Raw genomic sequence first — 23,551 nt, 5'->3', positions numbered from 1 at the left:
ATTAGATATTATTTGTTTTCAAGCCAATCATTATTTTTTGACCAATTATGGACGTTTTTAAAATGCAGCATATGTATGTATGTATGTATGTATGTATGTATGTATGTATGTATGTATGTATGAATGCATGCATGTATGTATGTATGTATGTATGTATGTATGTATGTATGTATGTATGTATGTGTGTGTGTCTGTGTGTATGGATGTATGTATGTATGTATGTATGTATGTCTGTGTGTGTGTATGTATGTATGTATGCATGTATGTATGTATGTATGTCTGTCTGTCTGATAGCGTGCATGCATGGCTGTAGGTACGTAGTTAGTTATGTATGTAGATAGTTAGGTGGGTAGGTAGGTATGTATGGGTGTAGGTAGGTAGGTAGATAGGTAGGTAGGTAGGTCGGTAGGTATGTATGTATGTATGTATGTATGTATGTTTGTAGTATTGATGGATGGATCTATGGATGGATGGATGGATGGATGGATGCATGGATGGATGGATGGATGGCTATCTGTATGTAAGTCTGTCTGTCTGTCTGTCTTTCTGTATGTATGTATGTATGTATGTATGCATGCATGCATGCATGCAGGTAGGTCGATTGGTAGGTATGCATTTGGTTTGACGGAACAAGAGGACAGTGTAAAGCAAGTTTGGGTATCCACATATTGGAAAATATGATAATGAAATAAAAACAAATGGTTGGAAAGATATCCATGAAGTACATAATCTACGTTTTAAACGAAAACCTCACCTGCGCCATGTAAATATGTTTTGGACTCGTATATGTTTGAACGAATGTATACATCAACACGCAAGAGCTAAAATTAACGTAACAAAAGAGTCACCCATTCTTGTTATTCACTTTCAATGTTTTGCTCATATCATATCATGTCAGATAGTGAAATCTAGACTACACTATAAATACGTGAACTACGGTTAATATATGTAATATTTCGTATGCACATTTGCTGGTGATAAATTAATACACTTGCATCTGTCACGCGAGATCTCAAAATTTCAATCCAGAATAAGCAGATCCCATGTTCATTTTTGTACTTTAGAAAATTTAATTCACTGTGCATACCATATGACCTTCATGATTTACTCTAAACTTTCAGGAAACTATTGTATATCCATTAGAAATTGCAAATACGTATTTATATAAAACGTTATCTTTTTATACGCTTTGATGTCTACAATGCATGCTGCATGGAACTGGTTATAGTCGTATGCAGAAGAATATTGTCCTATCTTTCTTGTATAATACATATGTAAATTCACGCATACCGACTGATTTATAGCACCATGGTACAAACATTACAATCATTTTTTTTATATACCAACATACATAACAGCGAGAAAACATTGAATGGCTGATATTTGAATTTAGCAGAAAGTATTTCTCATTTTCATTGTCCCCCTCCCCGAACGAGATCAACTGGTCATCCATAATATAATCATTAAATTTGGAATGGTCGGATTCTTTCATTTCAGCCCATTGTTTATTGCATAGCGGCATATGTTGGGCTAAGAAAGGAATATGGAAAACCTCAGGACGAACCACCGACCCAGTCGGAGCAACTGACCCTGCTAATTCAAGTACCCACGCTGAGAGAGGTGATAGGTGCGGTATCGTTGATGTCACAAAGCTGTATATCATATAAGGCTATTGACTTGCCTTGCCTGATGAAATCGTCTGCCATACACTGTACAGGTCAATATATTGCTCTCATTTTGAACCTTTCTAATTAACATTACCTAACTAACTGTATATAGTATATGCCTTAAAGTACGATAATTACCTTATTGTATACAGTTTTAAGGTGTCGAATGTAAACTGAATGATATTTTGCTCATGATTGTGGCATTATACCCTTTATCATATCGAAGATTTAGCTGTGTAAATGCCTGTTACTATTTATGTATAAATGTCGCATAAACTGCTTTATATTGCGTGCATAGTTTAAAATAGGTCAGATGCAATGTATGCGATAATCCAATATTTTTATTAGATATGAGTTGAAAACTATGATAGGAATATTTTGAAATGAAACCTATTTCTTTGGGATGTATTTCACACAGTTTATGGTGTATGGACAAACTATGCAATATCTTATGTGCACATTCCATGTTACTTCAAATATAAGCTAAACTTTATAACGTGTAAAAGAAATTACATTTGCTCCAGGTGAACGGCCTTTAATAAAACGTGATATATATATATATATATATATATATATATATATATATATATATATATATATATATACAGAGAGAGAGAGAGAGAGAGAGAGAGAGAGAGAAAGACCATGGTTGTATCACTGTGTTTATGCTTGTTTATATAACCTATGAATATGTGTTATCTTACTGTCTTTCTTGACCTGTTTAAGAGTTTAAAACTGTATGACATAGTTTGCATCATTTATAACATATCTTGATCTTTTTATAAAAATAAACAATATATCTAATGCACATAACTATTCAATCTAAAGTTATTACATATTAGATAATGATCATATAGATGTTAATATATAGCATATCTTGCATCAACATATCATGCTCAACTCATGCCGGTACGGACAGACATCGACAGTAACCTGTGAAAATAATGAACATTTGAACAGCGTCTTTCCTCGCTGACGTTGTCAAGCGTAATTCGCTGCACAGATGTCTGACAACATATTCTCGAAACAAAGTCTTTACTTCATATTACTAACGAAAACAAGGAAGTAGATGTATGTTTGGTCCATGTATTGGTTTATTAAGCGAAATGATATGGATGAATCATAATTTATAACATTATCTCTTCACTGAGAAAATTGTTTCTTAGTTTCCAACATAAACGTAAATGATTCCAGCTGTTTTCGGTTTGCATATATGAATATGACATTGTAGCTTCTACTGCAATGTACCACATCTTGGTACGGCACACTCTTCAACTCTGGTTTTGGAATCCATGGTAAAGCACCATGGTGTACCACTATGAGTTGGGTCACGACAATAGTTTCCAGCCTGTCATAAAATAAGAAATATTGTGATAAATAAAATAAGAATATTCATAGTGGTGAGTTGAAAGGAGTGGGAATAATATGCAAGTAGACAGCTTATTAAGAACTACAATATTTACTTCGGTTTGCTTGCAGCAATGCGCATTTTAAATAAGTTTATACAGGAAAATTTCTATCTCAGGCTTCCATTGTCCCTACAACAAGAAGGAAGTACATTAGTGGTATGATAATTATATTCCGACACTTCCCTAGAGAGATAATGAACAAACCCTTCCCTTTCAAAACAGGTGCGTATTGCCAGCTATAACATTCATTACAAATATACGTTATCATCAAATCCCTTTTGTGAACAAAATTAATGAGATTTGTTTTTTGTTTATGCAATCGCATATGGATCAGGTCTAAAGAATGCAACGTGGAATGTTCTTCAATGTTGTTTAAGCGGCATTACAAACCTTTAGGCAAACATATTCAATTTGGATATTAGACTGTCCTTATATTTCAATCAAAATACAGTGTATGGAAAAAAGATCATGCTATACACGTTTTCGATTTCACTCATAACGATGACCGTTTGCATTATTAATAGAGCATGAATGCAGTGGATAATACTGATGCTCTATATTACGATTACGAAATAAAGACAATTGTTGATTTACAAACAGTGACGATAAATGTGACACAATTGTGCAAGGTAATATCATGTGTGACTGATCGGTACAAGTACTTACATTCTCTAACTCGGGGAATCTGCTTTTAATAAGTTCGAGTGGAGCCTATAAACAAAGAAACATCATTTAGATGTATTAATAAACTAATTATTTTCATAAGATATAGCCATATATGTAATATCTGCGTTGAGGTCTCGCCGAAATACATAAATACACAGCTTGTGTGAGCTGGTGGTTAAATTTGCAAACAAAAGATGGAATTACCCATGAAATCGTCACCAAGCAATTGCTAAAATGTTACCTCTAAATACGCTAATCCCTACATCAATCGAAAAATACTTTAATAACCATATCGAAATGCAAAAATAAAAATAAAAATTACACTAACAATTTTGGGATAAGAGGAATTATATTATTTCTTCATAAAGTAATTTCCTACAATAAAACAAATTGTAGGCTAGCATAAACTATCGAACTATATACGTAAATATTTCAATTTCTTTAGAAGGTTGTGGCTAGAACAATTTAGTTATTTTAGGGCATCAAAAATGAAACCTTAGCTGAAAGAAACACCTTATTTTATAAACCAGCGACACGTATCTTCCTCGAGACCATTAAGCATCATATATAATGATATTTACAATAATAACATTGGTGATATATATTACCATAGACATCCAGTTCTGACATACGAGTCCAGATTTCGTCAAGTTCCTTTTTCCAGTGTATTCGTGGCTGATTATGAAGCAGTCTGCAGCGAAATATTAGCATTACCATGTATTCCATTTAAAATGATAAGTATTATATAAACGTGTGAACACTCCTTTGGACTTGGAAGCATTTTCCCATTAACATTATGAAAGTTTCAAAACATGTGGAAAAATATTTGACAGTCACACACCAAATTCCCTATACATTGTTATCTAGTTTCGAGTCCTTTTCGTTCAAACAAGACCCTTATATTGCATTGGTTGACATCTGATGTATAATCATGGAAAATTGAAAATGACCGACAAATTCTAAGGCTTTTAAATGCATTTATTCTAATGGTCAACTGTGTTGATAGCAGCAACTATTATTAGTTGTGCAGAAATGTGTTCCATAGCTAGTACAAAATACTTACAATGATTCTCTAATTTTCAGATGTTCATCGATTATGGATGGCACAACGTCATCATTTGTCAAATATTAAATAAACTTTGCCAGGCTAATATTTGTTAAGGTTGTTTAAACTTGTGCATTCTATATATAATTATGTGTAATTGGTTGTTTTTATTGGTCTAGTTTTCCCTCAGGTTATTTTATACTCCATTGATGAAAACAAAACAATAATAGCAATGACACTGCTACTTCTATTATTACCACTACTACTACTACTACCACTACAACTACTAGTGCTACTACTACTACTGCTACTACTCTTGCTACTACTACTAGTCATACCAATGCCACTACTAATACTAATACTTATAATCGCTATAGTATTAGTAGTATTTTCGCGTTAGTATTGGCAATATTATTAGTAGTAATGTTAGTTGTTTCAGCATAAACACTAGCGCATATTCCAGTAGTTATGTCAGTAAATTTTGCCATAATACAGGTCGTTGCGATTATGGTGCAGCAGTAGAGTCAACCAAAGACTAAAAAATATAATTACCTGTTAATTCCAACTCAAAAGCCTCATTGTACTTTGTACGACATCCAGTTGCTGGAGCATGATTTCTTTCTTACATGACGTGGACGCAATTGTGACACTATAATTGGAAAACAAAAGTAATGAGATACTGTATATAGCGTGAAAGCAGTGAGCTTTCGCAAATTTTAATACACGGTTCGTATTATATTGGTAATCAACGCGAGTTTGGTATAGAATTAATGGCAATCATGTGACTATTCTAGATAGAAAACAGCGACGCTACTGAAAATGTTATTTATGGAGTGAAGGCAGCATTATCTTAGATCCATAATATAAATATACAATAAAATATGTATCTGCAATGCCGGCACGTAATATATAACTTTGACCCATAGCTGTATTGAGCATGCATCTGATACCATTTTCCTATTTCCGACTCCAATAGCTTCAACAAACGTTTGGCCAAAGAGTTCCTATCTAATGCTTCATTGTTCGCTTCCACGCTGGTCAGTATCATAACTAAAGAGCCAAATAACAGGAGCATTTCCCTCATGTTCATGATGCTGCTTCAGAAAGTGTGCGTCTTTCGTCGATGATCAAAACTTAATTCAGTTACATTTTCTGCATGCGGATCGTTCTTATATACGCATCGTTTTGTGCCAACTAGAAGGCATCCTATACAAGTTAACAAGTTAGAGACCTACTCCGTGTTTACTACATATTGACACCAGTGAACTCTAAATCATGTGATGTATAACTGATTAGAAAGCACATATGTCTGTATACATGATGACCTGAGTTCATACTAAGTGCACGGTAACAAAAGGAATTAAATAAGTAGAATGCTACGATGTGGCAGTACTATTATAAGCACTAACATTCTGGTAAATATTTCCCTCTGTTCCTTCACCCAAATTCTAGACAAAATATGTCAAGAAGTATTCTCCTTTTAAGCAGAAAGACCTAATAACTTTGTGCATTTCATTTTCCAATTATCAGCACTAAGTAAATAATAATAATAATATCAATAATAATAATAATAATGACAACAATAATAACAAATAATAATAACAACCATCAATCATAATAATACAATTAATATATTTCACGCAATTTGCTTCAGTTACAAAATTTAAAACAGATTTCGAAAATCAAATAAATAGAAATAACATAATGAAAAATAGACACTTTTTGTTTTTAATATGTTCTGAAAACTAAAGACTAAGTGCAAGCAGAAGAAAGTATTTAGAAAAGGTAATTCCTCTCATAACTCGATAACTCGTTTTTATAATGTTATTTCATGATTTCAGTTGCATTTCCAATTATGAACTAATGTTATTAATCAATGAAGCAGTCACTTGTTTGTCACTTATAAACCTAAATATTCTAATACATCTGGATGATAGTCGATGTTTAATTTAAGTTACCTGTATATTTTTCTTAATTGTATCCTCTCTGATGTTCGTATTAACCAGTATTAATAATACAAATATGAACTTCCCCTTGTTCCTTTGCATATACCAAAGGCCTTACCATTTCCAAGGGTATGTATATGCCATGATCCGAAAAACAAATATCTCGTCTTATTAAAATGATCCTCTTGTTTCTGTATCTAGTAAAGTCTCATATACAATTTCCGAAAGGTACCATTCTCATCCTAAGTCAGGGCTAACTAAATTGTATATATGGACATTTTTTATATAAGAATAACACAAGCGAAACTCTTCTATTCATGATATATATATATATATATATATATATATATATATATATATATATATATATATATATATATATATATATATATATATATATATATATATATATATAGATAGATAGATAGATAGATAGATAGATAGATAGATAGATAGAGAGAGAGAGAGAAAGAGAGAGAGAGAGTAAAGCTGATACAAGACGGATGAAGGACCAACAAAATATACTTCTGATAGTGGAATGTATGTCCAGTTGATCTTAGTCATTCATATGTTGTGTTTAACATTACTAATGACCATACAATTGTTTCGGTCCATCTATCTCTTCGTTTGGCCAGATTTTTTTCATCATTCATCGGTCCAAAGACATCGTCGTATAGCACAAGCAAAAATCCTCTACTCATGCGAGAGAAAAACTGAGAGAGTGAGAGAGAGAGATGGAAAGAGGGATAATTAGAAAAGTTGATAGTGGTGGGTGGACTTTTCACGTTTTTATATTTAATTCATAATTATCAATGTTTAGAACCTTGTAATAGGTTTAAGAAACAACATTATCTGATTAGCATATACAAATACAAAAGCTTTATAGTATTCATGCTAAATTTATATAATGTACCAATTGATACATTACAGTTATATGTGACTGATTCAAAAACACTATAGAACGTCTCTTCAAATTTGGTAATATTTGGTCTATACGTTTATAACTTCGATCACGCAATATTTATTTATTGGAAGTTTTATTAAAGGTAACGAAATTGTTAATCTATAAAACTTGATTTAGTCTTTGTAAACACCGGAACAAAAAGCTTATACAATATGTATGCTTGTGCAATATTTATTTGATTTTTATAATCTGTTTTAAAGGCACAATAGTGCAGAGTGTCTGTAATTTTGTGAATGTTACAGATCATGTAACTAGTGAAATGTGTCAACTTATAAGCTGAAATAATTCAAAATAACCTAGAGTTTGAGAAGATAAATTAGGCAATTGATAAATAAACGAGAGAAAATGATTTTTTGTGGGGGCCCGCTTTAATTGAAACTTGTAGGTCACGAACTGTTACGGAAGCCTCACGTGACTACAAAAACGTATACGTCATCTTCGTCCAGTGGGCGGGTTATGAGTCACGTGGTTGTAATTTAAATATCTACTATAAACAAAAATGGCGGACACACGTGAGAGTCAAAAACGTAAAGGTCGCCCGCGCTTGTCACTTTCCGAGAAGAAACGTCGAAAAACTGTCCAAGAAACCGAACGGGACTTATCAAGGATTCGTCTTGGGGACCAGTTTTTTCGATGAAGAGCATTGATGTAAGAGTTAGGACTGGCATCAGACACTGAAATGGCGAAGTTGTTGTTGGACAGGTAAGCCAATGTCTGTGTTATATGGTGATACACATTAGTTTCCCCAGAATCAAGTGACTGTGATGTCTGTGCATAAGTGTTCTCCATTTTTCAATATCTTGTTCCTACTGTATGTTTGAAAACACACTGTTTTATTAATACAATGTTTGCACAAGGACTTGCTTTGTAATATGCCCAAAATAGATGTGATCGGCTGATAAATATTTCACTCGGTGACTTTATTGTGTGTATTGTATGTTGGGGTGGAATATATTATTTATTTTTTTATAACAGCGTGCTCATAAAGGTCATTTTGTACACCTGTCAATTATCTTCGTGAGACAGGTTTTTTTTTTTAATTCGGCGGGGGAACTTAGATACATTTACAAGCGTTATCATTATTTATATCATATCTATCCCCCTCTCTATCTCTCTCACACACACACCCCTTAGGTTAATGTGACATGCACATTACTTGCATAAAAGTTTAATAACCTTATCATGTAAACGTGATGGAACAAATAATAAGATTTTATTGTACATCTTTCAACTACTAGTAAATCTATTATAAAGCACTGTATTGACTGCAATTACAAAAAGATCTGTAGTCATGATAGGAAAGGATGTTGTGCTGCCAGAATATATGGCTGGCAGATTGTTATCAGTTAAAGTTTTGAGCTGCAGTCAAGTTAGTTTTATTGATGTGAATGTTTTTTAGATCTGTTATTATGTATTCTTGCCTAAATGAAGTATTTCATTTCTAAGTGTTTAACACAGTGCACAAAGAAACAGATTTAAAACATAACTTATAATACAAATGAATATTTAATTCATATTTTAAGTTACAAAGTTACAAAGAATATAGCAAAAGATGAACCCAAGCATACAGAATTGATGGCCAGTACATTTTCATGCTTCACATCAACACCTGGCCAAGTGCTTTTGCAACATACTGAGAGAATGAAGACATCTTCCGTATCTAAAGTATTTGCTATTGAATCAGGAAGGTACAAATGACAAATTTCTTGCAGATTTTTTATGTGTGTGGGTTGGGGTTGTCTTACAATTGTCATTCTGCTGAAAACAATGATGTAACAAATGCATTGCTGATAAAGGACATTATTCTAACTGCCAGCAGGTTGAGTTCCCACTTCATGCTTTTCTTAGTTTGAGTTCGAAAAAAACCTTGAATTTCGCTTTCTCAGAAGTGGGGTTGGGTATTTCAACTGTGCCACTTCATGCATAGAAAAAGGCATAATTTGAACTGTCATTGTTTTGGTTATGCAAAAAAGTTCCAGTATACTGTGCTGGCTAACCCAATAATCACAGCTGTTTTTTTCCCCCACTCAGTACTTAGAGGACCAGTGATTGTATATTGAAATTGTGTCTACATGCCTCATATGCTTTCTTTATGCCGTTTCCCATTTATACATGTATCTATGTCCCACGTGAAGTTCTTGCTAACACTTCTTCCCATCTATCCACTTAGCTCATGATGAATGCACATAAGACATATTTAATTTAAAAACAAAATACTGAGATAACAGTTGAAGTTTGTTTTTGGAAACCACTGGCAGTTCATTAGAACTTTATTCATTAGGACTGGTGATATAACTTATTTGGGATTTAATTTACAATACTGTAAATTCTTTTTAAATTTAAATTTTTATTCTTGGGAATTAAATGACTTGTTGGTTTTCACTCTTTACTGTTATAAAACTTTTGGAATTGAAAAGCTGTTTCTGTTTTGATGATTGCTCTTCATGCATTTTTAACTTTATTTTATCTACCTACTTTTCAAGGTTGCCAAACAAATGGATAATATGGCTTTATTACAATGGTCCCAAGACATGAACCAGTTTTGGTTTTCATGCAAGACTGCTAGCAGCTATGGACAATTTTTTGTGAGTTTTCAGTCCTTTTATTTGAAACATGTATGTAAAAATTTGCTATTGTATACTTTTGTATGAAATCAAAATTATCAAAATTACAGTGCATAATCCTTATCTTCTGATTTCTTTTAATGTATTTTTTATCCATATATATTCATCACCAAATCTTCTAGGTATGTAGTTTATTAAAAGTAATTTATTTGAAATGTCAGAGTAATGTGGAATATTGAAGGAACAATGATCTGAGGAAAATTTGAATCCTGCTACGCTAACTATTAGCCAGTTCTACAATGTAGCTTTCGCTTTATGATATAAATCACGTTGTCTTATCAATATGGGGTCACCATGACAAAAGAGACCAGCTTTAGGTGCTAAAGGTAATGATTGTGGCATTCTTTCAGAGTATCTTGAGGAGTGTCCTAAATCACATCGCCAATACACATGAGTAGATCCTCTCACATGGCCAAGGCATTCATAAATGTCTTAATGAACCTTACCTGGAGAATGAAGAGCTGACAAAGCCTTGGCTTGATGAAGATGATCCCAAGAAGGAAGCCAAAGTGCTGAAAACCTTGGTACAGGTGCTCTTGGACCAAAGGTTCCTAAACAGTGGAGTATTATTTAAATTTAAAGTATGCAATTTCAGGATTGCAACAATTGCATGGTATTTAAAAGAAAAATGTGAAGACCACTTTAAATATTTTTTATTCTCAACTAAATAATAATTTACTTTATATATTTACCATTTGAAGATATGAATAAGTTAGAATTCATAAGATGTATGCACATGATACATGTATAGTGACTCTTCTTCTCAAGTCTTTGGTAATTTCAGGTATAATACATGCACATCAGGTATAAACAATTCCATGACACTCTATTGATAAACACTTCAGTAAAGATTTTATGTATGCAAAAATTACCAACAGTAATGATTATTTAATAACTGTATTAATCTGTTAGCAGATTACAAATAACACATGTTACAGGATACATGTTTTTGATAATTGCAGAAGCACTGCTGAGCTTGAAGTTTTTCATCAGTAGATCATGATGTACAGTGCCAAGAGATTTTCATACATCCCTCCTGTATACAGGATTAGGAATGAGCTAGCTGCATTGGATCACAATATCCATAGTGGCTGAGGTGTAATGAGAAACAAAGAAGGGGAGATAGTGTAAGCTTGTTTCACTACAGGACATTATAAATAATTTTATATATTGATTGTGCATTATGATCCCTGCCTGGAGATCAGACGAATGGAGTGTTATTCACATGTACAAGTCATGAAAACTTTGTATTAGATACAAGTCATTTTGCAACAATTGGCACACATTTATCTTTGTGGTAAGGAATCTTAATATTTTGATGCATACAGATCTTGTAATTAGTATTGTTATCATTCTAGTAGATATTTATTTTGATTTGAGTAATGCAATTCTAATAATTAGATCCAGTGATATGTATAGCACTTTCCCAGGGGACTGACACACTTTATTAAGGATATATGGGGTTTATGGAATATCCTCAGGACGTTTGGGGTAGATGCTATCATCATGATGATTACTGGCTAATACCTGTTCATGAAAACATGTTGCTTTCTGAAGGAATGGGCAAAAATGCATCCTGTCTCACATAGTATTTTGTGGATAGAACAAATAAGAACAAAAACAACCCCTCAACAACTCCTTCTTGGGAACTGATCATGAGGCTCTAATATTGGGTAAGAAGTTAATATGGGTTAGCATGGGGATGCTTGTCACACATGTTAAGAAAATAAAATTTTTAAAACAGGCATCGATGTTACAACAAAAAAAGCGGCAGATGGTCCGTCTACCCTTGCAAGGAAAAGAAAACATCCCCACATCAGGGAGCTTATAAAGAAAGCCCTCATCTGTCAACTTGAGGGAAAGCAGGGTATGCAGAGGAGAAGAGAACTAAAGGAAGATGATCCCAGGAGAATTTGTAGAAACCTGGCACTTCAAGAACCAGCATCAACTCTAGTTTTGGTGTGCTGAAGATCTCTCGATTTTAGTTATGTAAAATATGAAACAGTGTCTGATATATGGAGGTGTCATCTAAGGCAGGTTATACTTTATCTAATATCCTGAAATATCAGTAGTTGAAAATAAAATAATGTATAATATTGTATCTGCAGTTGCTGAAAACTTTTTATATTGATTATTTATGATCTTCGTGCCCACATTGTTTATAGGCAGAAATAGACTGGTGTTAAAAGAATCTGAAAGCATTATTGTTTGATGCAATATTATGTGCATTTATAAGAAAAAATGAATAAAATCAATTGTATTCATTTATATACAAACTCATACATGCAAGAAAGTGTTTAAGTTCATGCAAGCCTAGAGGGGATGAAGCCAGTGTATTGTCCATCTGGATATTTGTCATGTATCTGCCAGAAACAGCCAGAGGGAATTACATGTCTCTGTCCAGACCCCAGCCTTCTATGTTGCCGTAGTATGAACTGCCTATAGGTAGCATGACTGTTGGCACTCATCAAGTCAACTTTATCATTGAGGACAAGAACACTTCATCTGTACATCCTGGACAAGGCAAGTACAGCCTCATCAAGGATTAGACCTTGAAAAATCTGAAAAATTATTCCAATTGTAATATGCTATTTCTAAAATGTAAAAAAATATATTTTAAGAAATAATAGGAACATGCGCTTATTAAAATGTTATTCATCTTCGATCAGCAAATTCCACTGTGAAATACACGTGGATCAAAACTGCACATGGTTTTTATTTTGACATGAACACTGAGAGTTCCATCGCAATTAGAACTGATAGTTTATGTTAAGATGGACAGCTCAAAGTTTTTGGGGAGCATTTCTAGAAGTCAGAGACTCCATTGGGATCAAATAGGAATGGCTGATTGCAGCTTAGATTTGTTTAGTATAGTGAGTTACCCACATTGAAATCAGGTAATGAAAAGAATCTACTGAGTATCATTTGTAAATTAAAACAAAGTCCTTATCATTTGCATATGTATGCATGTCTGTTTTTGGATGGCTTACAATTTTAAAATTCTTTCACAGTGGTTGCAAAGAAATAACATTTACAACAATCATGTATGTACATCAATTATCAATCTTTGAGAGTCCACCTTGGAAATGGAATTCATTGTAAATGTTGTATTGTAAGAGTAACTATCAAAGTTTTAATTCTCTTTGTAAATTGATGCAGTATTTTGATTTTATTGGTACAAAGTGCAAGTTGTACTTAGGCATGTGCTACACATATCCTGTATACAGAAAGAGGTTTTCTGTAATGTAGCCAACATACCTGTCAAGTTATTCATACCTTATGTGATATACATTTTGTACATAAAAAATTTAAGCTTTGGCAATAACACGCTCAAGGAATATATAAAAGTTATGAAAGAATTAAAGAAATTTCAAGTTGCCATTGAATCAAGTAAATTTGTTATACAGAAATCATTTGCAGTAATCACCAGTTCAAAGGTGGAAACATTGAATGCCAAACAGATTGGGCAATTAAAGTTCTTACCCAAAAATGTTAGATCAGATATGAAGAAAAAAAAAGTTTCTTGCAAGCCTTAATGTCATTCTACATTCTGGATAAATAAAACAGTTTAGGATTATTAAGTCCTTATTTTTATCATGATATTGCATATATAGTATTATCTTAACTTATTTTGGGGCTTAAGAAATACACATTAAAGCATGCATCATATTTAAAACAGAAGAATAAAAGTGTAGTATTTATTTCACAAGACTTAAATGGCCATATGAATTCTGTACATGTCTAATTTTTTTAAAAACTGCAATCCAGTCAGGTCTAATTGCTGAACTCCAAAGTAAGATTGCATAGACCTTTTGTTACCATTTTGTATTTTAAAAAAATAAAACTAATAAATGTACTACTTAAGTTGGTTTGTTAATTATATTGAAAAAAGAGCAAGTTGACCTTAATAGTATTGAATGTTTGTATGCCACTAGCGTAGATCACTAATACCTATATATGAAATGATTTTAGCTAATCTACCTTTAGGCCCTCATGCAAAGGAATTTATCTATTTTAAGTGTCTCTCTGAAGCCGCTGTATATATTGGTTTGGAAGAAGGAAATAGAGTTGGCATTTCTAATGTCAACTGGAATACTATTCCAGAGTACTGGAAACATTTTTTGAGTATTACCAGGTAGGATATACCTGAATAGTGATTGTAAATATTCAGGAGCACTATTATTGGATATCATGTACATTAATTTGGCTTTTCTCAACCGGATTCAGTTTTTAATAGGTAATAATTTTAACTTACCAGCTAAAATTTTCCTTGCTTACTTTCTGGATTGATATAGCCTGGACGCACTTGTTTTAAGATGTGCCAGCTTTGCTATGATTTTATCATTTGAATTACTCCACACTGTGTTACAGTAGTCTAAATAGGGTTGTATGTAACTGTTATAAAATAGTTTTCTGTACTTTATCCTACTGAAAAGCCATAAACTTGAATTAACTTTTTTTACTGACATGTTCAGTCCATGATAGATTATTATCTACCAAAACACCAAGTAGTCTATCATGACAAACCATTTGCAAATTTGTATCCTTCCATGTCAGACATAGTTCATCACTATCAAGATTTGTTCTTTTTTGCCATGTTGAGATAAGTAATATTTTAGTTCTTCCAGTATTTACCACTATGCCATTGTATGTGCACCAGTTGTCCAGTTTGTTTAGGGCATCCTGTAAACAAATTTATAGTTTGTGCTTTGTGTTTTGGATGTCTGACAATGTTGTGTCATCTGCATAGAGATCTGTAGATGAAATTGAGTCCCTTAGTAAAAAGTGGTAGGCCATTAATAAATAGTATCAATAGTAATGGACCTAAAATTGAACCTTGTGGTACTCCATATCTAATTGTTCCAGGTTCTGACAGAACGTTATTTATATAAACATGTTGTATTCTCTCATTTAAGTTTGAAGTAAGCCATCTAATTGTACTTTCATCACATTGGTTGATTTTCAGTTTCTTAAAAGAATTTCATGTACACCAACCCATAAACTTTCCTGAAATCTACAAATAGAGATCCTATTATTCAACTTTGATCAAGTGGTTGAAGCCATTTATCAGTTAGAGAGATCAAGTCAGTCTCACATGAATGTTTCTGTCTAAAGCCTGATTGAATAGGGTGTAACAGCAACTGTTTTGTTATATATGACATGAATGAGTAATGGACATGTTTTTCAATCAATTTTGACAAGTTTTGGTTGTATTGAAATTGGCTGGTAGTTATCAGCATCATTCTTAGAACCAGATTTGTGCATAGGCATTACTTTTGCAGTTTTCCATATTTTGGGGACAGATGAGGTTGCAATATTTAAATTGATTATGAATGTTATGCTATCTGAAATTGCTGAGGCAGAAGTATTAATGAGTGGTGGACCAATCTGATCAAGTCCTGTAGCTTTCTTGATATCAAGTTTACTGAGACATTTTTAAGCAGTTTTTTTATACCTGTGGGATAGAGAAACATACCTTCTTAGGGATTTTTCAGTTCATTATAGTTGTTTTCTATCACTGGTTCTTTTAACTTAGTGGTAACGTTAGTGAAAAAAAATCACTCAAAACATTTGCAATGTCAGTGTCATTAGTGACTTTTGTGTCATTTACCAGAAGTGAGTGAATTTTATTTGTCTTATCTCTGTGTGTTACCCCAGTGAGTTCACTGAAGACTTTCGATATGGAGTTTGTGTTGCTCTTTGTGTTTTCAAGCATTGATTGATAAAAAGTTTTTTTTATAGCCTTTTCAATTATACTTGTTATGTTATTTCCGCATACTTGATATTGTGTATGGTTTCCCATAGCCTTCAATTGGTCTCGCGTCTTCATAGTATCTAGAATTTCAGTAGTAAATCAGTTAGGTTGGATTTCATACTTTACTCAATGTACTTTTAGTGGTGCATGCTTAGAGACTACATTCATAAATCAGTCCACACTTTTAGAGCTTCACATGTCATCAAAATTTTGGATAATATTCCATGGAATCTTATATAGGTCATCTTGAAATTGTTATTTACTTCAATTTTGGAAAGATCTGTAAGTGATAGTTTTGTGTGTATTTTTCCTGTTTCTGTTGCATTTAACCTTTGTTGTCAAAAAAGTAGGATAGTGGTCACTAAGACCAACATTTGGTACATTAACATAAGCCACATTGTTTGGTAGGTTGGTATAAATGTGATCAATAAGAGTTCTTGATATTTCTGTTACACTTGTGGGCTAGTTTACCAGCTGGACTAGGCCTCATGATTAAAAAAATTCCATCCAGTTACTCCTTATTTGAGTATTGAGAAGGTCCTTATTTATACTGCTGAGTATATATGTTTCTTTCTCCTGTGCATGAACATTTTCTATTTGTTTCAAAGAGTTATCATTCCAAATTGCTTTGGAGGAAGGTGACCTATAAATGAAACCAACTAGGAATGATTCTGCATTATTTTAGAGAAATTTCCACCCAAATACTCTCAATTTCATGTGACCCCAAGTCAGGTTGCCCTTCTGCATTTACATCTTGTAATGTATACAAGACCCCCCCCCCCCCCGCTGTCTCTCTGTCCCTGCATAATGGTTTATTGTAGCCTTGACAGTGAAATAGATTATCATTGTGGCTAGCATTTAATTTGGTTTCAGTGAGTCCTAAAACATGCATATTATTTTCCTTGGAAGACAACATTAACTTAATCTGTTCTGTTTTTTCCACTATACCTTGTACATTTAAGTGACCCATGTTAAAACCTTTTGTATTTAGTTTCATATCAATTATATGTATTTCATCATGCAGTGGGGTACTCTATGAGATTGTCTCCATAATACTTTTACCATTGTTATATTTATAAGGTGGCCATATAAATGAGGTGGCCTCTGTATTTTCTGTGGTATCTGTGCATAGTCTTCCTTTAACAAATCATATTAGGGTGGGGTGTTGAGTAGCAACAAAAAGTAAAGCAGTTTAAACATACATTGCTTGGTAAAATAACTAATCCTTTAATACAAGTATGTATTTTCTAAGTTGTGCATAACACTACTGACATAGCTATTAGAGTCTTTGCCAAGTTACTTAGTACCAAACATTTTTCAACATCTCTCAATACTTGTTTTGCAAGATATAAATAAACAATTACCCCCATTCTTGTCTGCCTTGTCTGAACTATGTGTAGAGCTTGGTCAGCTCAGTTTTTAGGCTGCACAGCATGTCTTTCTCCTCTCCCCCATCTGGTTTTGCAACTTCTTGCTCCATGCCTCATCCTTCCTCTCCCTCTTCATCTTAAAGGTCGCTCTAGAATTGAGCTTGAAAGTGAGCTGATTTAAGTCTGTCTAATGAATTTTAATATGTAAATGTATTTCATAATTTGACAACTAATATATTCATGATTACTTATCAAACTTATAGGAATATAGTGCTAACTTTGGATCAGAAATTAATACTTGAGAGGTTGTGATTTGATGGAAGTATTTTTGGGCTGGATCAGGTCAAGTGTTGGGTGGGGTGGGGATCCAAAATTTAAAAACGGCCCCTACTTTCCTCGAATGGGCACCAAAGCAAAGTCTATGTGTCTATTTACTCAGTGTGCACAATACCCAATAAACATGTGCAAGAATAAAGCTGTGGTCAAACTTCAGCTGACAAGTGACTGTACGTTTGTGTGTGTGTACTTTTTTTATGATCTGGCCCCGAGTTTTGAACCTGGATTCCATATTCTAGTCGCAGATTCGAAAAAAAAAAGCTTATTTAAAACCTTGTGTATGTAAAGTATTAACTTGGAGAAGCACACAAATTCTTTTCCGCTTTGTTTGAAACGTCAGAAAGATGGGTGTTAGGGATCCACTGGTGACAATCTGGTTAGAATTTATAAATTGATTAATGAAATTACTCAATTTTGAGCATTTTTAAATATCCTGATGCTTTTCATTTATAAAATTGAGTGGTGGGGACGTGAGGGAGTACGAATTCTACTGGGCAAGAAATAGAGTGAGTACCTGTGGGTTTTTGCAATACTGTACAGAGCAAGTCGATTTAAACTATTCTCGTACCACACAAACTTTGAAATATAACTATAAAAGTAGTTCTACATGCATTTCATTGTTTCCTCTCAAAATTAAAATTAGAAAGGAAAAGGATAAGAAGAAAAGAACGAGAGCAGAAGAAGATCGTACTCACCGTTGTTGACATTTTGGGCGGTCTCGTAGCGTGGTTGTGTTTTACGTCATCATCTTCAGTGTTTACAATGTGGCCTATAATTATGCAAATTTCGGTCACCGGAATTATGTGTGTTATTCATTCGGGATCTGCCGATCACTGCCGAGCGGGATTTCAACATGGAGACGACAGATTCGTTACTCTACATACGAAGATTTCAGAGAGCTCGTATTTCATAACGAGAACCCCTACGTACTTGATATTACCCCAGAAATGCCTTTTAAATAGTATTTAATCAGTTGATATACATAAATGTCCCAACATTTTTGCAAGAAAATTCACCCTCAGCTGCACTATTGTGCCTTTAAATGTTGTAACTGAGGCACAATGTATGAAATATATTAATTGTATTAGTATTTATGATGATTGTTATTATTATTTGTTATTATTTTTATCATTATAAGTATAATAATAATAATTATTATTATTATTATTATTATTATTATTATTACTATTTACTTAATTGAAAAAGAAATGCAAGACGTTGTTATGTATTTCTGCTTATATAAAATATGTATTGACATATTGTATCGAGATTTGGGGTAAAGGAACGGAAGGAAATATATACCAGAATGTTAGTGTTATAATTGTACTGACAAATCGTATTATTCTACTTTATTTAATTCGTTTTGCTGCCGTGCCCTTAGTATGAACTCACGTTATCATTTATACAGGCATATGTGCTTTCTAATCTATAATAATTCACATGACTTAGAGTTCACTGGCGTCAATATGTAGTAAACACTGGGTAGGTCTATACTTGGTTCAGCATTATTGACGTCATGTATGCATAAGAGCCCTTCGCTTTTGTACAAAACGATGCGTATATAAGAACGATCAACATGTAGAAAATTTAACTGTATTAAGTTGTGTTTATCGAAGAAAGAAACCATTTTTCTGAAGCAGCATCTGGAACATGAGGGAAATGGTCATGTTGTTTGGCTCTATAAGGCATATAAAATTAAGTAGGTAATATATATTAGAACGGTTCAAAATTAAAGCAATATATTGACCTGTACAAGGTAGGGCCGTCAATTTCATAAGGTCAGTGCAGTCAGTAGCCTTACATGAACGATACGTTACCTATCTCCTCTCTCTCTCTCTCTCTCTCTCTCTGGGTTCTTGATTTAGCAAGGGCAGTTGCTTCGATTTGTTTGGTGGCTCGTCATGTGGTTTAACTTATTCCTTTCTTTACCGAACATATGCCCGCCATGCAGTAAAACATGGACTGAAAGGAAAGAATCCGACCATTCCAAAATTATTGTGTATATTCTAGATCGCCGAGTAGTGGCGCATTTGTAAATTATGAACAGTTAATCTATTTGGATGGTTGGGGGCAAAGAAAATGAGAAATACTTACAGCTAAATCTAAAATATCACCCATTAAGACACGTTTTCTCGCTGTGCTGTATGTTTGTATATTCAACCAATCGTAATATTTGTACAACGGTGCTATAACTCAATCGGTTTGCGTGTCGTGCATTATACTGAGACGTTGAAAATCGAGGATCGGTTTCGAATGTTCATATCAACTGTTCATTGTCAACTCTCTGTATCGTCTACGCTGGTATTAATCAAAGGTACTCTTGTAGTTCCCTGATTCAAAAAGCAGCCTTCTTCGCATTTACTGACAAAGTTATAAGACAAATATTAGCATTAGTACAGTAAAGTATTGACTTTGGAGAACGAGTTCATCATTTTCGATGGGAACTAAATCAACTACACACATTTTACTGAGAAATCCCGTATACATTAAGTTAAATTTAGCTTCAATATATATATAGTCACATAAACACATTTGACAACTGGATTCTTGCAGCACTTAAACCCACAACACACTGACTGACGCTCTATATGTTTCACTAAAGGACTATTCATATCAATAACAAGAAAAATAGATGAAGTGTGTACAATACATACTATGCCCATATATTTGAATTTTTTGTGTTTGTACTTAAATATGTCTGTGGCGAAGGTAAATTAATTGAGGCATAACATATAGACCGCAATGTCGGCCAATTCAGCGAGTCGGATAATTCTGCTCAACGATACGTAATTTCCGTAAACATTGGATCAAGTGCTATTTTGGGTAATAACATCCATTTTGTACCCAGAAAAAACAATCGTATATTAATTAAGAAAAGCGATATTCATAAAGTGTACAAAAATATCCCACATTTAGACTCGAAATGCACATAAAAATGTCATTTCTAAAAGGCAACGTGAAGACCCAATCCATGACCTTCTTGAACCTGTAACCCAGAAAATTCGATTTAATATGCATCTTTTAGAATAATACAAATAACAATATTATATAAAAGATGAAAATGTGTACCTTAAAAAAAAAACTGTATTTCAATCGAAGTTTCTAATTTTGCAAGAAGTTGTCCCACACGTACAAAATCGTCTGCTACACAACGTGTCTACTTGCCGCTATAACATAAATTATCAACACATTCCTCGGCGTACAGTCTGTTTCTAATTCTGTAGTAATTTTTCCCCATCAACAAGACGTTGTAATCACATTACATCCTATCTGTGTTGTTTCTCTTCCACGTAATACTTTATTTTTCATAAAATGTTGAACTTTACTTTTTTACAACATAGGTTTAGGTTTGCTTAATGCCTCTAGCCATTTATTGGCATTTCTACGTTGAAATTTGTAAAACTAGCTATAAACCTGACCTAATTACTCGACTGAACTGCTGACAGAAACAGTCCAAAGTAATATATTTCATTTATTCAGCCCACATGGATAAACATGACATCTTTTCAAAGCTATGCGCAGAATAGGCCGACATATCTGTGTCCAAAATTAATATTATTTTGAACAGAATGTTCTGGTGACCACTGCATTTTTTAAAATGGTAAACATTGCTGTATTTTATTTTTTCAATCGCTCGAATTCCGTATGCGTTTTGCTTCAGCATTGGAAACGAAAAGTTTAGGTGCTCAGAAATGCCCGACAACCGTGTATGCATGGAACGTTCATATAATAATAAAGCCTACATTACATACAAAGCCGTTTGACGATCTTGTCCAACAAAATTAATCGTAGACATCAGCGCGTCAGCCAAGCTGGTTGAGGTAGGGGTAAAATTCGGATAATAATTATTCAGACAGCATACGCAGTGGTGCATGGTGGATATCAGAGTTCGGTCATTATGTCGCCATTTACATTTAATCGTTGTCCGAAGTTATTCATCGATTGTGCCCAAGTGCCTACTAAGTGAGTAAGCGGAGATTATTTGTACTTAACTACAGTCGATACGACTGGATATTTACATGTTTATTAAGAAGGTATAAACCAAATACTGACAAATTCTGACACTGTTCTAATTATGAGGAAAACGAATGAGTATATACCAGTAAATGATTATATATATATATATATATATATATATATATATATATATATATATATATATATATATATATATATATATATATAATGAAATGATAAGAAAATTAAATGCTTGCACGTTGTCATAGTTTTCATTTTATCAAACATATTATATAACATACAAATAATTTATCTTCTTGATGATCTTCATCATTAACTGCATACTATTTTATTCAACTGTCATGCATTATATGTGGTTCAATAATTTTGAAGAGATCTGAATTTAGAGTTCGCATGTAATTTACATAGTAGAGAATTTACTCCAAACTTATGTCAAATGTCTTATCACAAGTCAAACAATTAAGAATGTTCAGAAAATATAGGATGTTCTGCATAAATTCCGATAGTTTAATGCCAATATGTTAAACCACAATGTGGTCAGTATCTATGGTAAATATATGACAAAACTATGAATGTAGTGTAAACGAACCTGTTAAGCTAATGAACACTTCAGTATTTTGAATGAATATTAAAACTATAACAATCTTCACAACTTAAATGTGAATACAAAAGCAAGTATATTTCATGGATCGTAGCAGTCTGTTATATTACCGATATGAATTGATGGTGAATCATATCCCAAATTACGTAAATTCGACGTCACCTATAGAGATTCAAAAATGAAACACTTGATACGTAATTACTTTGTTTACAACTTTCAGCCGTGGATAAGCATTAGCAGTGTAAAAGATACGTTTAGAACCTACATGGGCAAAGGTTAAACAACCACTATGAATTAAATTTATATAGAACATGGTCAGTTATAATTTCGCAATTTATAACATATTTCCATTTCTGTTCAGATTTGCGGTAAATAATATATATATATATATATATATATATATATATATATATATATATATATATATATATATATATATATATATATATATATATATGTGTGTGTGTGTGTGTGTGTGTGTGTGTGTGTGTGTGTGAGAGAGAGAGTGCGCGTACGTTTATGTGGATAGTAGAGTGTGTGTTTATATGAGTGGGCATACGTTTATTTAGATAGTAGGTATTGTGGTTTTTTTCTCTTCCCGTGTATATTTTGCGGTTTTTGAAAGGAAATTTTGGGGTTTGTAAGAGTTCGTGTACGTTTGTGTGGATAGTAAATTTTCGGATTTTTTCCCCCTTTCCCCTGTGTGGATAGTAGATATTGTGGTTTGTGGATAGTACATAATGATTTTTTTCCATCTTCCCGTGTGTGGATATTATATGTTTAGGTTTGTGGATAATATCTTTTGGGCTTGGATGCGATTGCGTAAGTTTGTGTGAATAGTAGATAGTGTGGGTAGTATATTCTGGGGTTTGTTTTTCTCCTTTCCGTAACTGGATAGCAGATTTGGGGTTTATGGATATTATATAATAGTCTGTTTCTTCTTCCCGTGTGTGGATATATTTTGGGGTTTGTATGAGTTCGCGTACATTTGTGTTGATAGTAGATAATATGTGACGTGAGTGTAAGGTATGTTTTCCTTCACATCCGTGCTTGAAGTATATAAATCATAGCCGATGTCAGGCTGGTACCCATCATTAGCTAGTCAACACGTTTGGAAAATTGATTTGTTTAATAACTTGAAAGACAGTTGGTAATGGATGGTGGATGCCACCTATGTAGTGGAAAGGCTT

General features: G+C 33.2%; 1 protein-coding gene and 2 long non-coding RNA genes across 3 annotated transcripts in view; 1 reads left to right on the top strand and 2 right to left on the bottom strand.

Annotated features, from left to right (window-relative positions):
• Window positions 1–8,206: 8,206 nt before the first annotated feature.
• Window positions 8,207–10,866, top strand: LOC149783555 (uncharacterized). The gene is made up of 3 exons (XR_016414030.1): window positions 8,207–8,399; window positions 10,181–10,282; window positions 10,672–10,866. It is a non-coding gene; the product is annotated as an uncharacterized LOC149783555 (long non-coding RNA).
• A 1,701-nt stretch (window positions 10,867–12,567) lies between these two features.
• On the bottom strand, window positions 12,568–18,818 carry LOC149783554 (uncharacterized). The gene is made up of 2 exons (XR_016414029.1): window positions 17,441–18,818; window positions 12,568–12,882 (listed from the first exon to the last, which is right to left on the bottom strand). It is a non-coding gene; the product is annotated as an uncharacterized LOC149783554 (long non-coding RNA).
• Window positions 18,819–19,618: 800 nt separating this feature from the next.
• LOC149783553 (uncharacterized) overlaps window positions 19,619–23,551 on the bottom strand; it is an 85,813-nt gene continuing 81,880 nt past the window's right edge. Inside the window, exon 10 of the mRNA XM_089931820.1 lies at window positions 19,619–19,744. Within this exon, the coding sequence (XP_089787946.1) occupies window positions 19,691–19,744 (54 nt within the window). The 3' untranslated portion in view covers window positions 19,619–19,690. The remainder of the gene's footprint in view (window positions 19,745–23,551) is intronic.

Source organism: Sinohyriopsis cumingii, chromosome 14, assembly GCF_028554795.1.
Source record: "Sinohyriopsis cumingii isolate HCF-2022 chromosome 14, ASM2855479v2, whole genome shotgun sequence".
Taxonomy (NCBI): Eukaryota; Metazoa; Mollusca; class Bivalvia; order Unionida; family Unionidae; genus Sinohyriopsis; species Sinohyriopsis cumingii.
The sequence above is the reverse complement of the archived record's forward strand: the minus strand, read 5'-3'. Positions and strand labels throughout refer to the sequence as shown.